This window comes from Nycticebus coucang, chromosome 7 (genome assembly GCF_027406575.1).
Source record: "Nycticebus coucang isolate mNycCou1 chromosome 7, mNycCou1.pri, whole genome shotgun sequence".
Lineage (NCBI taxonomy): Eukaryota > Metazoa > Chordata > Mammalia > Primates > Lorisidae > Nycticebus > Nycticebus coucang.
The window spans coordinates 105955617-105971822 of NC_069786.1; the positions used below are offsets into that span (position 1 = coordinate 105955617).

General features: G+C 37.1%; 1 protein-coding gene across 7 annotated transcripts in view; it reads left to right on the forward strand.

The window, feature by feature from the left end:
• The window catches only part of PIKFYVE (phosphoinositide kinase, FYVE-type zinc finger containing), a 109094-nt gene that overhangs the window by 68356 nt on the left and 24532 nt on the right, over positions 1-16206 (forward strand). For all 7 annotated transcript variants that reach the window (XM_053597627.1, XM_053597624.1, XM_053597623.1 and 4 more), the window contains 10 exons: positions 1713-1853; positions 2456-2582; positions 2807-3975; positions 6398-6498; positions 8304-8375; positions 9012-9183; positions 11631-11809; positions 13357-13470; positions 14746-14854; positions 14969-15123. In XM_053597627.1, the coding sequence (XP_053453602.1) occupies positions 1713-1853; positions 2456-2582; positions 2807-3975; positions 6398-6498; positions 8304-8375; positions 9012-9183; positions 11631-11809; positions 13357-13470; positions 14746-14854; positions 14969-15123 (2339 nt within the window). The remainder of the gene's footprint in view (positions 1-1712; positions 1854-2455; positions 2583-2806; positions 3976-6397; positions 6499-8303; positions 8376-9011; positions 9184-11630; positions 11810-13356; positions 13471-14745; positions 14855-14968; positions 15124-16206) is intronic.

Sequence of the window (16206 nt, forward strand, 5' to 3'; positions counted from 1 at the left end):
TTGTCTTAAAAAAAAGTTGTCCTTAAATTTATTCATTTTATTATTATTCCATGTTGCAGTCAGGTTTATAGACTGAAGTCTTTTCCAGGTAGAGAGAGATGTTCTGGGCAGATGCACTCTTAAGAGACATGGTTTAACTTACATAAAGCATCTTGCTCATCAGTGCTTTCAAAGTTTTATTATACTTTTAATTCCTGCCATACTTATAGAAAGTGTCAGCTCATTTGTGTCCTTTTCCTCTCCTCCCCTACCCGTCCCCCAACCTCCTCTCCCCTCACCTTCCCGTCCTCCCCTCCACTCCCTCCTCTTCCCCTTCCCTAGTTTTGTTCCCCTTCCTTCCCCTCCCCTTTATTTTCCTTCCTTTGCCTCTTTCCCTCCTTTCCCCCTTCCCTTTCTCTCTCCCTCCCCCTCCAGGGGGAATAACTAACTACTCTGAGAAGAAGCTGAAAAGGGAAAGTCAGAAAAAGGAGGATGAGAATCAAAGGCCAAGGAGTGATTGCCTGTGACTTTATGCCATCTTCCTAGGTTTTTCACTGCTGCATTCTACGTGCTTAGCCTAGTGCCTGATGCTTGTTCCTAGCTGAGTTTGGAGCAGGCTCCTTTTAACATGGTGCTTCTTGAGCAGAAATGGTTGGTTGGAGTTGGAACTGAGAGGAGATTTATTTGCCATCCCTATACCAAACGCAGAATCTTTTATAAAATTAACTCTAATTACAATTTATTTGAGTTTCACAGATGAAATTATTTTAAATTATAGTTTAATAAGCAGAGTAGGAATTTAACACATTTCAGAGGAAAAAATTTCATTTTATTAGCAGTGAAAGAATTTGAAAATGTCCAATTTCCTTGTACAAAACAGAGGAAGGTGAAAAGAAATACACTGTTTTAACAGGGCAGGTTCATTGCAGGGAGCAGGGGTGTCCATTGCTGGTGTTAGTGAACGTTAATATAGTCTTGCTCAGAAAATACTTTGGGCACATGGAACAGGAGTGATAACACACTTATCTTCAGTTGTCTCTCATTTGGAGCCCAGAAATGTTATGTAACAGTTAATGAAGTGTGTTGTTTTAACTCGGGTTGTTATTTACCATATTCATTTTGTTTTGAAATTAAGACTTTGTGAAGAGATTATATTAAGCAGTATGCTTTAGGTCTTTTAATTATAGCTGTTCTGGATAGACTGTAATCTGTTGTGAGACTGGAATTAGGAAGTAGCTACAGTATCATCTGTTAGAAAGTTATTCAGATGCTAAGAAGAAGAGAGATTCTGGTTGGTTTCAGAATATAAAAAAGGAAATTCATAACCATATTTAAAACGCTTAGAAATGACTTTTTCTTTACTTTTTTTTTTTTAGAAATTACTTTCATTTTAGGAGTTCTGAAGTTAAGTTTTTTCTTGTTGTTTTTTAACCTTTGAGAACTGGTAAACTAGATTCTTGGCTTTTACTTTACAGTTTATTAAGAATTGAGAATCCTGCAAAGTAAAATTAGTTAGAGAAAAGAATTTCTCCTGAAGCTCTTGTCACAATGATTAACAGTTTGAAATGATTTATGAGATTCTTGGCTGTGTTTGAATTAATTTGCTTACAGATTTATTTGTGGATATTTATTTTAGGCTGATGCTGATATTAATAGTCAAGCCATTCTGATATTTTAATATGTCCAGATTTTGAATTGTACCAGGCATAATATTTGTGATTTATCATATTTAGGAAAGGGAATTCTTGAAGAATTATGTTCAGCGAATAGTTGATGTTCGACCCACGTTGGTTCTAGTTGAGAAAACAGTGTCTCGTATTGCCCAGGACATGTTACTGGAACATGGCATTACTTTGGTCATTAATGTCAAATCAGTGAGTTTTCTTATTTTTCTACTTTTTAAAAATCAGCCTTTAAATTTCTGTGCGTGTATGGTAGTTATACAGGAATCTTTATTTCTTTGCTGCATCATGTATATTGAAAGTGTGACAGAAGGCATGGCAGCTGTTTCATTATTTAAGACTGGAGAATATCAGATGTGAGATAAAGTATGATTGATTATCTATATAATCAAAGGTGGGGTGGACATTTGTTAATCAGCAGATATTTGTTGATCCAAAGTGCAGTTGGGGAATTGTACAAGCAGAAAATGTTATGTCCCTTGAAACGTTTACTCTCTGCAGCATAGAAGCCAATTTTAGGAAGTTTTTTTTGTTCCCCAGTATCTTCTTGTTTTAATACATGATGCCTAAGTGCCTTTTGATAATGTTTATATAAATATGGTTTGTTTTAGTGGGCACGTAATGATTACTAAGCAAATAAGTGTAGACTAATCTAGGAGCAAAAAAATTTGCCATACAATTTTTAAAATTAAGAAAATTGATTGTGAGGGTTATTTTCTAATTTTTCCAGATTAAATTTATGAAGATTTTTATTCTTCTCTAAATTTTTAATGTAATGTTTTTCTGTGTTGTAGCAAGTTTTGGAACGAATTAGTCGGATGACGCAAGGTGATTTAGTAATGTCGATGGACCAGCTGCTTACGAAACCACACCTGGGCACCTGTCACAAATTTTATTTGCAGCTATTTCAGTTGCCTAATGGTGAGTGATATTTAGCATAGATTCACCTGAGAATGGGGAACTGATATTTGTGTTAACTCACTAAAATTACAATATTTAGTAGAAACTATCTATTAGTAGTGATTGAGGATAGGCAACTCTGGTCTTACATAAAGACTTTTCTTTTGTAGATGTTAAAATGTAAATTTATTCTGTCTGGACTTTCTAAGCCTGGTTAACTTATTTATTTGTTTATTTATTTGTAGAACAAACCAAAACACTGATGTTTTTTGAAGGCTGTCTGCAGCACCTAGGCTGTACAATCAAGCTTAGAGGAGGCTCTGATTATGAACTGGCTCGAGTTAAAGAGATCCTAATCTTCATGATCTGTGTAGCTTATCATTCTCAACTAGAAATCTCCTTTCTCATGGATGAATTCGCTATGCCTCCCACATTAATGCAAAACCCTTCATTTCACTCTCTGATTGAGGGACGAGGGAATGAGGGGGCTACACAAGAGCAGTACAGTGGAAGTTCCTTCCCCTGGGATCCTGACATCCCTCCTGAGTCTCTGTCTTCTGATGATAGCAGTTTGCTGGAATCAAGGATTGTCTTTGACAAGAGTGAGCAGGAAAGTAAAAGCGTTCCTCAGGCTGTTGCCTCTTTGAAACACCAAGAATATGCCACAACTTGCCCTGCAGGTGGCTTGCCCTGCGCTCGTGCTTTCTTCCCAGCAGTACCGGAGTCCTTGTTACCCCTCCATGTAGATGACCAAGAGGATGCTGTAGACAAAGAGCAGCCAGAGACTTTGCAGCAAGCAGATGAGCTACAGGATCCCAAAAGCCAGACAAAAGCCTTTAGAGACCCTCTCCAGGACGACTCTGGATTATATATTGCTGAGGAAGTCACCTCCTCTGAAGACAAACGAAAGACTTATTCTTTGGCCTTTAAACAGGAATTAAAAGATGTGATCCTCTGTATCTCCCCAGTAATCACATTCCGGGAACCCTTCCTTTTAACTGAAAAGGGGATGAGGTGCTCTACCCGAGATTATTTTGCAGAGCAGGTTTACTGGTCTCCTCTCCTCAATAAAGAGTTCAAGGAAATGGAGAACAGGAGGAAGAAACAGCTACTCAGGGATCTCTCTGGACTTCAGGGCATGAATGGAAGTATTCAGGCCAAGTGTATTCAAGTCTTGCCCTCACATGAGCTAGTGAGCACTAGAATTGCTGAGCATTTGGGTGATAGCCAGAGCTTGGGTAGAATGCTGGCTGATTATCGGGCCAGAGGAGGAAGAATTCAGCCAAAATATTCAGACCCTTTTGCTCATTCAAAAGATGCATCAGGTACCTCAAGTGGGGGCAAATCAGGAAGCAAAACTGAGGATGACGAAGAGAGAGGGCTGATTTCAAATGATGCAGTGTGGTCAACAAAGGTGAGCCAGTTTGACAGATTTCATGCAGGTTTAGTACATGTTCCTTCTCTGATGCTTTTTTTTTTGTTTTGGTCTGAAATCTATTGGTTTATGTGTTACTTTAATATGTGTGAATTAGAATTATGAAATTATGAAACTGGGTTGGAGGATTTTAAGATGAGAGCACAGTAAAGTAGTAAGAGCCCTATGGTAAAAGGAAGTGTGGAGCTGCTTATAATTTTTGTCAGTGTGGCTTACTTGTATGTGGTGTGATGTGTCCTTGATCCTTTTGAAGGTAGTGACAGAGTGAGAGAAGCTTATTGTAGACAATGGATGTGTTTTTTTAAGAAATGTTAGATTTATTTATTTTTTAATGCAAAATGCTATACCTTGTTATTTAACTATGACAGTGGCTTTTTTCTTTTTGTTTTAGATTGAGATTGAAGGCAAATTAAGGAAGATTTGTTTATGGACACATTATTGATAATGGTAGTAGTAAATAATGGGACAAATTCATCTCTAGATACTGAGATGCAATTGTTTAGTAAAACAAAAAGACATTCAATTTCATTAGTAGTCAAAGAAGTGCTAAATAATAGTGGAACTAATTAATTTTTTGTGAATCAGCAAAAAGGAAGGTGATGAAAGAGCCATGGTTAGTGACAGTGTTAAAAATGCCTTTCATTGGCTCAGCGCCTGTAGTTCAGGCGCCTAGGGTGCTAGCCACATATACTGGAGCTGGCAGGTTCGAATCCAGCCTGGGCCAAAAAGCAGCTGGGTGTTGTGGCGGGCAACAGCTGTGTAGTCCCAGCTACTTGGGAGGCTGAGGCAAGAGAATCGCTTGGGCCCAGGAGTTTGAGGTTGCTGTGAGCTGTGACACCACACGGCACTCTACCCAGGTTAACAGCTTGAGACTAAGTTTTATATAAATTTATGCTTACATTTGTATACATTTTTATAAACTTATGCTTACATTTGTACAAATTCATATAAATTTATGCTTACATTTGTATAAATTTATAGAAAGTGATAAGGAAGTCTTTAATTATGTGTACATGTATATACCTTTGACCCAGGACTCCTACTTTTTATAATCTATTCTTGCAGATAAGCATGTTTATATAAGAATTCTTAGCTTGCATTTTGTAAGACTATATGTGCAAAGTAGTTTATTGAAGCAGTTTCCAGTTTTTTGCAGTAAAAATGATGAGTGGAATCTTATTTAATGACCTGGATAAAGCCCATGTTATATATATTGTAAAATATTAAGAAAAGCAAGTTGTGTGTTCACCTAGATAGCATCATCCCATTTTTATAAAAACAAAATCTCCTTTGTGTACTTACCTAGGGGTATGTGTGTATGTGTAACAGCTAGCAAAAATAACGGATTTATTTTTTATTTATTTATGTTTTTAGAAAGAGGGCCTCTTTATGCTGTCCATACTGGTCTCAAACTCATGGGGTGTATTCATCCTCTCAACTCAGCCTCCCAAGTAGATAAGACTATAAGTGTGCAGTAGTACTTGGCTTTAGATTATGTAGACACCATGGTCAAAGGACTGAGCTCCGGAAGAAGGTAGAGAGGCTTTATGTATTTCATGAACTTCTTCATGTATTTCTGTACTATTTTCATTTTAACAGAGCAGGTGTTATCTTTGTAATGAGCAAAAAAGTCATAAAGCACAGGTAGTTTCATTTATTTGAAAAATATTTTGAGCTTTTATTTCATCAGCAATACCAGAATCTGAAAGTACAGATGAGGGATCAGGGGCAGTGCCTGTGGCTCAGTGGGTGGGGTGCTGGCCCCATATACCGAGGGTGGCGGGTTTGAATCTGAGCGTAGCCAAACTGCAACAAAAAATAGACGAGCATTGTGGTGGGTGCCTGTAGTCCCAGCTACTTGAGAGGCTGAGGCAAGCCAATTGCCTAAGCCCAGAAGCTGGAGGTTGCTGTGAGCTGTGACGCCATGGTCCTATACTGAGGGCGATAAAGTGAGACTCTATCTCTTTAAAAAAAAAAAAAAAATTGAAAAAAAAAAAACTGAAAGTACAGATGAAAAAAATAGCTTAGAATTGAAATTTCTGGGTGTCTTAGATTTATGTTATATCTAGCCATCAGTAAAGACTATTTCATATGGATACATTTAGTTAAATTCTTCCTCCAAAATAATTTAATGCAGCTTTTAAAAGATAAGTGTATTTAAGAAAGTAAGCTATTTAGGCATTTTTTATTTTTATGGTTAAACTTTTTGAGTTGTCTTCCCTCAAAAATAAGCTACCCTTCTTCCTTATATATAGTTTCTTATAGTTTTAAATCTTTCCCAGTATCGCTGCAGTGATGGTTGGAGGCTTTCCAAGTACAGTGGGATGTGTTTGGTGTTACAAGCATCCCCTGAGGTTGGGAACATGTTCTAGCTTGCAGTCATGCATCTGTTCCTTCCCAGGTGGATTGTCTGAATCCCGTTAACCACCAGAGACTCTGCGTGCTCTTCAGCAGCTCTTCTGCCCAGTCCAGCAATGCTCCCAGTGCCTGTGTCAGTCCTTGGTAGGATTCTTCTTTCCCTACACTATCACACTGTCAAACAGAATTCCAGCAACTTATAGAAAAATTAAGACCTGTTTTTAGGTACATGGCATGCTGCTTATCACATATTGAATTCATAGAACTTTTTAAATTGTGAAGTAAATATGAAAATATGTGTTTGTGCATGGGTAGAAGTAAATGAGAGTACTTCAAGTAAAAGTGGAAAAAAATGTAAGGGATAGAAAAGAAATTTGTATAAGTTGACCATTATTTATCCGAAATGCTTGTGACAGAAGTGTTTTGGATTTTGCATTTTGCATTTTTTTCAGATTTTGGAATAATTACATATCTTAAAGAGGGAACCCAAATCTAAGCATGAAATTTATGTTTCATATATACCATGTAAACATTGGGTACAGGTAATTTTAGTAGAAGATTTTGAATAATTTTTTTTTTTTTTTTTGTAGAGACAGAGTCTCACTGTACCACCCTCGGGTAGAGTGCCGTGGCCTCACACAGCTCACAGCAACCTCCAACTCCTGGGCTTAAGGCGATTCTCTTGCCTCAGCCTCCCGAGTAGCTGGGGCTACAGGCACCCGCCACAATGCCCGGCTATTTTTTGGTTGCAGTTTGACCAGGGCCGGGTTTGAACCCGCCACCCTCGGTATATTGGGCCGGCGCCTTACCGACTGAGCCATAGGCGCCGCCCTGAATAATTTTTTATATGAAACAAACTTTGTATACTTAGAACCACCAGAAAGCAAAGGTGTCACGTGTGGAATTTTTTACTTGTGACATGTTGGTGCTCAAAGTCTTAGATTTTGGAGTGTTTCACATTTCAGATTTTCATATTAGGGATGTTGTCCTATACTTAGAAATCTGAGAAAGTTGATAATTTAAAAGCATTTTGATGATAATACATACAATTTAAGCAGGTTTCTTTCAGTTGTCTGATTTACAAAAGCAGTCAGCCTTTTGTGTTATTAATGGCTTTTATTTATTCTAAAACTTAAATTCTAAGTGGATTGATTGAAATAGAAACTTAATTTGTGTTGTTTTAAATCATTTTTTTCAAATGATAGTAAAAAATATCTTACATAAACCTATACACAGCCTTACATTACACAGTTTACCTTTACCTTAAGAAATAATATGAAACATAACATAACTGGAGCACTTTTCCCCTGACAGAATGTGTTCTGTGTTTTGATTTTGGACACCCAGTAATCTTACTTCCAGCAGTGAGATCAGTGATTCCTCTAGTGGTGGTACAGCTCCAGCAAGAGGACTTGGGGCTACAGGAGCCTATTAGGAATTTTCTGTGGGAGTGTATGGACTCCTTAGGTCAAGGCTTGAATAAGTTGTGGGTTTTGCTAGGTATGTGGCTATACTTTATTATTTGTGGGCATTTATAAGTTATATAAAAAGTTAGGAATTGGCACTAAAACAAGAACACGACTCGCTGCTTTCCATGCTCTCTAGAGGTGTGGACTAGAGAACAGGATCCCACTTTATGTTGACAGGGATTAAGCCTCTGAAAAGGAAACTTTTACTTCTTCCTAACTGATTTTACTCAATATTATAGTTTATGTAGCCTCATTAAATAGTTTCTAAAGTACTGAGAGTAGAAAGACGCTATAGTGTGGGTAGTCCAAACTTGTTTTACCAGATGAGGTCAGACCCGTTCTATAGCAACAAGGAGTACCTGCTTTAATACTTCATTGTAAGCACTACACGTTTAACAGGTGATCAGACCGTGTAGTCTCAGGATATGTCTTTAGTGTATGGTAATTCTTATGTTTCTAAGAGGTGATCTCTTCTTTTAGGATAGTAACAATGGAATTTTATGGAAAGAATGATCTTACACTAGGAATATTTTTAGAGAGATACTGTTTCAGGTAAGAGCAAATTTCCTTACATGTTCCATTGTGCATTTTTGGTGCCTACGTTTTGAAACATAAAATGAGTTGAATGTCAAGTATTATTGTGTCAGTTCTTACTTTCATGCCACGTATCAGAGTCTACCATACAGAGAGGTAATCTGTTTCATATTCATTCTGGGATATCTCATCTAGCACATTCCTCATATCTTTGTTTATCTAATTACCCTGCCATCTGTAAGATATTTTTAGCACAAAATGTTGAAATTAGCCAGGCCTCCCTTTAATTCCTACTGCTAACCCCACCACTTACATTCCAAAACATATGTAATTTTATCTTTATCAACTCTCTTTATAGGAAATAACAGTCTCCAGAAATGTCAGGCTTTTAATGGGTAGAAAGAAATGTTTTAAAACTGTTGGCATTTAGAAGGCGCTTAAAACATGCAAACTGTCAGCATGCTATAGTTGAAAATAGGATATTCAACTTCAGGTTCAGAGTAGGATGAATCTCTGTAGGGATTGTTCACCTGTCATGTTACTCCAGAGAGGCTGCTGTACTTTCTTATCAGTGGTTCTGATTAGCCAGTATTCATTATATATGGCTTTTCTGTTTCATGCTTAATGTGAGAAGGACTCTCTTGTTTGTCAAAGGCCTTCTTATCAGTGTCCTAGCATGTTCTGTGATACCCCCATGGTGCATCACATTCGTCGCTTTGTCCATGGCCAAGGCTGTGTGCAGATAATCCTGAAGGAGTTGGATTCTCCAGTCCCTGGATATCAACATACAATTCTCACATATTCCTGGTGCAGAATCTGCAAGCAGGTAAATATACTCTGTTACTGTAATATTTTATGTGTCATTTATTTATTTGTGTAGATCTTTTGGGGGGATTTTGCTTTCTACTCCTGTATGTTCAGTCTAATATTTGTTTTTTGAAGATCTCATCTGGGCGATGTATCAGTCATTAAAGAAAATACAAGTACCTTATCCAGTAGAATATCTGGTTATTGTATCTTGATGATTTTTAATCACGTTTGTTTATTCATTCTGCAAACACTTATTTAGCACTATCTATATGCCAGGTACTCTGGCAGGCCCTAGGAATGAAAAAAAGAATAAGAAATGACTTCTGTCTTCTAGGTGAAGAGACAGACATGTATTAAAGCAATAACTGCAGAATATTAACAATATTTGTATAATAAATTTGAGCCTATATCAAAATTTCAATCTTAAGAGATGTTGATGAGACCACGTTGAAATTGGTTTTTGCTGGTTTTCATGTCTATTTTTGAGAAAAAGACATTTGTCTAATTTCTTCTCCATGCCTTTATTTTTCTAACTCTGGAACAAATATTTGGTACCAATGTTATATTTTTAATATACAATTGTTATGCAAATTGTTTGCAGTGAGTTTGTACCAAATTTAACTTAATTGTTATCTTAATTTGCTTATTTTGGAAAGTACTTTTGAAAGGCATATATGGGAATTACAGATAAAATAATAGTGTGACTTAATCAGTGGTAGAAAAAGGCAAAATGAAACTTCCTTTAATATCAGTAAACATGCAGACATGAAACTGTTTCTAGCAATTACAAGTCTTTCATGCTTGTTCTTATAGGCCTTTTAGTTTCCTATTATATATATAGCTGATAATATTTTGTTGTGAAATATGTGAACTCTGTAGGTTAGCCATTAAATTTAATCTTTATGTTTTGCATGGTCTAGTAGATTCACTTTATTTTAAATTACAATTTCTGCTTTGGGGATTATGCTAGAAAGAAAAAGAGAAATAGTTTTGTTATACCAAAATGAAAAACGTACAGTGTCAAGAAAAGCTATACCATATATGACCAATCATAAATACAGTTAGTACTAAATGTCTATATTCATTCTAATAGAAAAATGGGCCGAGTATACAACAAAGAAATTTAATGCAAATAGCCAGTAAATATACAAATATACAATATATATAATTTTTCTCATTATAGTAAAAAAAAAAAATAAATGAGTAAAGTGCCTCAAAAAAATGTTTTTTAATCACATTTAAAATATTTCAATCCTGATTCCTAAAATTGGTAAGAATGAGGGGAAATTGGTATTATCAAATATTGTTGGAGATGGAATAAACCAGTGTACCTGATTTGGAAGACAGTGTGCCAAAAAGTATTAATAAGACCATGTAAATTGTTTGTGCACTTTGATCTAACAATTTCTACTTTTATTAATCCAAATAATGACTAACATTTGTAATATATATATGCAAAGGTGTTCCTCACAGCATCCTAATAAGGAAAAACTAGTAATGTCTTACCTGCATATTAAATAGAATTTGTTAAATATATGTCTATATAATAAGGTACTCTGTTTATAAAGTTGTACAAGATTATTTTATATGGGAAAATATTCATGATATATTACTAAGTAAAGAAAGAAAAGTTTAAAACTAATTATATGAAAGAGTTTATATTTATAAATCCCCTGCCTATATGCCTATGTATATATGTTTTTATATATAGAAATAAAATAAACATATACTAGCGTTATTGATGTTGGTGGTGGGATATTTGGTGATGCTGCTATCTCTCTCTCACCACTCCCACCTCCACCCATGTATGAACAAAAGCTCTCTGTAAAGGAATTCAGAGAAAAAAGACTGCATTCCAGGGAACAGTTTGCAAACCAGGAAGACATATCCCTCAATGTAAAATGATGTGATGTGTTTCAGAAACAGAGGCCTCTGGGTTTTTTGTTTTTAAACAACATTCTGTGTGTTGTGTCTCCCAAGCTGTTCTGTCAGGCTGAGTGCAGTGGTATGATCATAGCTCAACACAGTTCCAACAAACTCTGTAGGTTCAAGTGATCGTCTGGGTTCAGGTTTTATAGTAAAAGTTCCTGCCCAGGTTCCCAGGTTACATTCATTTATCATATGAAAGATTAAAACTTTTTTAGTTCTGATTAGTTGGTTCAGGGGAGCTCCTGAGGTCTCAAAAAGGTAGGGGTTTTTGGAGAACTTACAGTGCAGTGTGTGACCTCTACTTAACAAATGGTTGCTTGGCTCTATTTTAAATTTAGGCCCAGCTAGCCACCCCAGGTCCATCTTGAAGGATGGGCTCTTTCAGATTCATGTTTGTTCACACGTCTTTGAACTTTTCCTTATTTTCCTGGTTTTCTGTAGTCAGAATGTATTTGGTCTGTATTAGAAGAGACAGTATGCAATTTGTAAAGAAGATTCTCAGTATGTGCTTAAACTACTTTTGCTGAATTCCAGGTAACCCCAGTTGTTGCTCTTTCCAATGAGTCCTGGTCTATGTCATTTGCAAAATACCTTGAACTTAGATTTTATGGGCACCAGTACACTCGCAGAGCCAATGCTGAGCCATGTGGTCACTCCATCCACCATGATTATCATCAGTATTTCTCCTATAACCAGATGGTGGCATCTTTCAGGTAAGAAGTCCAAGCGACCTTGTATGTGATCACATGATTATTTGAAGTCATGTAATAGTAACATTTCACTATTACTAGATTGAATTAATTTGTAGGTATGTGTTATTCTCTGTCTCTATCCTTGCATCCTGTTCTCAACAAAACAGTCTGAGTTGTCCTGTTAGAGGAAAATCAGCTCATAGAGCTTTTCTGCTCTAAATACCCCAAAGGGTGTCCATTTCACTCTAAGTGGAAGCCAGAGTCCATTTACTGGCCCGTGAGCTCCTCTCTGCTCTGGCTGCCCAGGGCCTCTTTATTCTCACCTCTTATTGATCTTCCTTCTCTTACCCTTCTGCAGCCCCACTGGCCTCTTAGCTGGGCCTCAGCTGTGTCTGTCAGGTAGGTTCCTGCCTGAGAGCCTTGTGCTTTGTTCTTCCCTCTCTGAACTGCTCATTTCCAAGATATCTGCCATCTGTTTCCTTAATTCAGCAGGTATTTGTTAACATTTCACTTGCCCTGACACTACCCACCCAAACACTCCCTGCTTCTCTTTCTTGGTTTATTTTTTTCTTAAAGTATGCACCATGTGATATATGTTTCGAATATTTGTTTGTTACTGAAATCTTGTTATTTCTCAATTAGGATGATAGGAATGTTGGCCTTTGGTTAGGGTTGTATCCTCAGCACTTAAAATAGTACCTGTCAATAATAGACCCTCAGGAAATATTTGCTAATTAGAGTTTATTTCTTTTTTTAAGTAAGAGCTGTGACCATAAATCTAGGGCCTAGCTAGGGTGTAGCATTTACTAGTCACTATGAACCCGCAGGTGGAAAGAAAATAAAAACTCAAGAAAAAGACTCAGGAGTCAGAAAGGTAAAGAATACCTCTGAACTAATCTTAGGAAGGAGTTCCTTTCCTTGGTCATAGGGAAGGTTTCTATCAAAATCACTTTTGTTTTTATAGCAAATGAGGATAAGTGATGGCACCACAAGGCAGTGAAGAAACAGAAGAAAATCCTGCCAAAATTGAAGAGAATACTTATAATGGTTGAAGGTTATGTTCAATATCTTTATGATTGTTTTAACACATTGCTGATCAGTCATTAGTTACCCGGTAATGTAGATAGCTTCTGCATAAAATTCCTGGTCAACAATATGTTAAAATGCGATTTTGTAGAAGCGTTATTTTCTCTTCTGTCTCAAAGGATTTAGTTGTTCCTCGTGAAAGATACTGCTCTATTTAAGATATTAAAATATGGGCGGCACCTGTGGCTCAGTGAGTAGGGCGCCGGCCCCATATGCCGAGGGTGGCGGGTTCAGACCCAGCCCCCGCCAAACTGCAACAAAAAATAGCTGGGCGTTGTGGCGGGCGCCTGTAGTCCCAGCTGCTCGGGAGGCTGAGGCAAGAGAATCGCTTAAGCCCAGGAGTTAGAGGTTGCTGCGAGCCGTGTGACACCATGGCACTCTACCCAAGGGTGGTACAGTGAGACTCTGTCTCTACAAAAAAAAAAAAAAAGATATTAAAATATTTCTTATTTTTTACTATTTCTTATATTTTCTTCTCTTAGTTATTCTCCCATTCGGCTTCTTGAAGTATGTGTGCCACTCCCTAAAATATTCATTAAACGTCAGGCCCCATTAAAAGTGTCTCTTCTTCAGGATCTGAAAGACTTCTTTCAAAAGTAAGTTTCTTTAATTATCCTTTTTTATTTAGTACTATCTGTGATCTATAGCTGTTTGCTCATTTAACTTTCTTTGAAAATGTAAATAACTTTCCTTTGCTAATTGTATGTTACATATGCTTGGTATATGTGAAAATGCAGACAATGTGGGAAAATATTAAAAAAGAAGTAAAAATCTCTTATATAGAGGAAACAACTTTAAAAATCTTAAAGTAGGCCAGGTACAGTGGCTCATGCCTATAATTCTAGCACTTTGGGAGGCTGAGGCGGTAGTTCAAAACCAGGAGTTAAAGACCTGTGCGTCAGAGTCTCTATCTCACCTTAGTAAGGCATGGTGGCACGCCTGTAGTCCTAGCTACTTGGGAGGCTGAGGCAGGATTGCTTGAACCCAAGAATTCGAGATTACAGTGAGCCCTGATGAAGCCACTGTACTCTAGCCTAGGTGACAGAGCAAGAACTTATCTCAAAAAGAAAATTTTTTTTCTTTTTGTAGAAAGTACACTAGAACCTCTATAAGTTGGCCACCCAAGGGATTGTAACAAATGTGTCAGCATACAGAGGTGGTTAGCATAAGAAACTGTACCTCCTGTAATGATATGTATGAAGTCAGACAGTGAAATTCGTGAACTCATTCTAGAAAAGGTGCTACATACCTCACTGCTGAATATCTCTATGCTCACCTTCAAAGTACTCCCCTTGGGAAGCTATGCACCAATAGCAGCACCTAGTCTACCCTTCAAAGTAATTTTGTAACTCTTTTTCTGGAATGGCCAATCAGGATCGTTGTTGTATGGGGTCTGACAATAAGTTCGTGAACTTATCTTAGAAAAAGTGCTTTGAGGGTGGACCAGGCACTGGTATTGGTGCATAGCTTCTCAAAGGGGAGTTCCGCAAAGGTGACTATAGTGATATGTGTGTGTGTGTGTGTGTGTGTGTGTATATATATATATATATATATATATACATATTCAGCAGTGAGGTATCGGCAGTCTGGGATGAGTTTGCAAACTTAAATGTCCCACCTCGTACATGTAGTGTTTGTCTGGTCTATGAAATTTAAGTCAACTTAAGGTGGTCCAGGTAGGAGGTAGTCAAATATGGAGGTTCTATTGTATATGCTTTCAGGTATTTTTTGCTCTGCAAAATTTTATGTGATTTCTTAGGTAAAACATTTCAGTTATAGTTTTGTATGTAATATCTTTTCTATTTGTGTGAGATAGAAAATTTGATTCTACCTTTTATCCAGTGTTTAATGTTGTCTCTTTCTATCGTTAGGGTTTCACAAGTATATCTTGCTGTTGATGAAAGACTTGCATCATTGAAAACTGATACATTTAGCAAAACAAGAGAAGAAAAAATGGAAGATATCTTTGCACAAAAAGAGGTAATTCATTTCTTTGATAGAAAATTAAAGAGCTAACTATTAAGTTCTTAGACCTTTCTTTTGGTGTATGTGTGTATAATGTCTTAGTTTATGAAATTTTTCTGTTCTTTGTAGATGGAAGAAGGTGAGTTTAAGAACTGGATTGAGAAGATGCAAGCAAGGCTCATGTCTTCCTCTGTAGATACTCCTCAGCAACTACAGTCAGTCTTTGAGTCACTGATTGCCAAGAAACAAAGCCTCTGTGAATTGCTACAAGCTTGGAATAACAGGTATGATTTTGCAGTCTGGTTTTCTTTTCTTTTTTTTTTCATTATTATTATTTTTTTATTGTTAAATCATAGCTGTGTACATTAGTGCAGTCAAGGGGTACAATGTGCTGGTTTAATATACAATCTGAAATATTCTCATCAAACTGATCAATGTAGCCTTCATGGCATTTTCTTAGTTATTGTATATAGACATTTGTATTCTGCATTTAGTAAGTTTCGCCTGTACCCATTCTAAGATGCACCGTAGGTGTGGCCCCACCCATTTACCGTCCCTCCACCCTAACCTCCCCCCTCCCTTCCCCTTCCTTCCCTTCCTTGGCCCTTTCCTCATAGTCTTGTGCTGTATTTGGGTTATAGCCTTCATGTATAAGCTATAATTTAGCTTCATAGTAGGGCTGGATACTTTTTGGATACTTTTTCTTCCATTCCTGAGATACTTTGCTAAGAAGAATATATTCCAGCTCCATCCATGTAAACATGAAAGAGGTAAAGTCTCCATCTTTCTTTAAGGCTGCATACTATTCCGTGGTATACATGTACCACAATTTGCTAGTCCATTCGTGGGTCGATGGGCACTTGGGCTTCTTCCATGACTTAGCAATTATGAATTGGGCTGCCATAAACATTCTGGTACAGATGTCTTTGTTATATTGTGATTTTTGGTCTTTTGGGTATAAGCCTAGTAAAGGAATTATAGGATCGAATGGCAGGTCTATTTTTAGGTCTCTAAGTATTCTCCAAACATCCTTCCAGAAGGAACATATTAGTGTGCATTCCCATCAGCAGTGTAGAAGTGTGCCCTTTCCTCTGCATCCACGCCAACATCTCTGGTTTTGGGATTTTGTTATGTGGGCTGCTCTTACTGGGGTTAGGTGATATCTCAAAGTAGTTTTGATTTGCATTTCTCTGATGATTAAGGATGATGAGCTTTTTTTCGTGTGTTTGTAGATCGTGCGTCTGTTTTCTTTAGAGAAGTTTCTCTTCAAGTCCCTTGCCCACCCTGAGATGGGATCACTTGTTCTTTTCTTGCTAATATGTTTGAGTTCTCTGTGGATTCTGGTTATTAGACCTTTATTGAAGGTA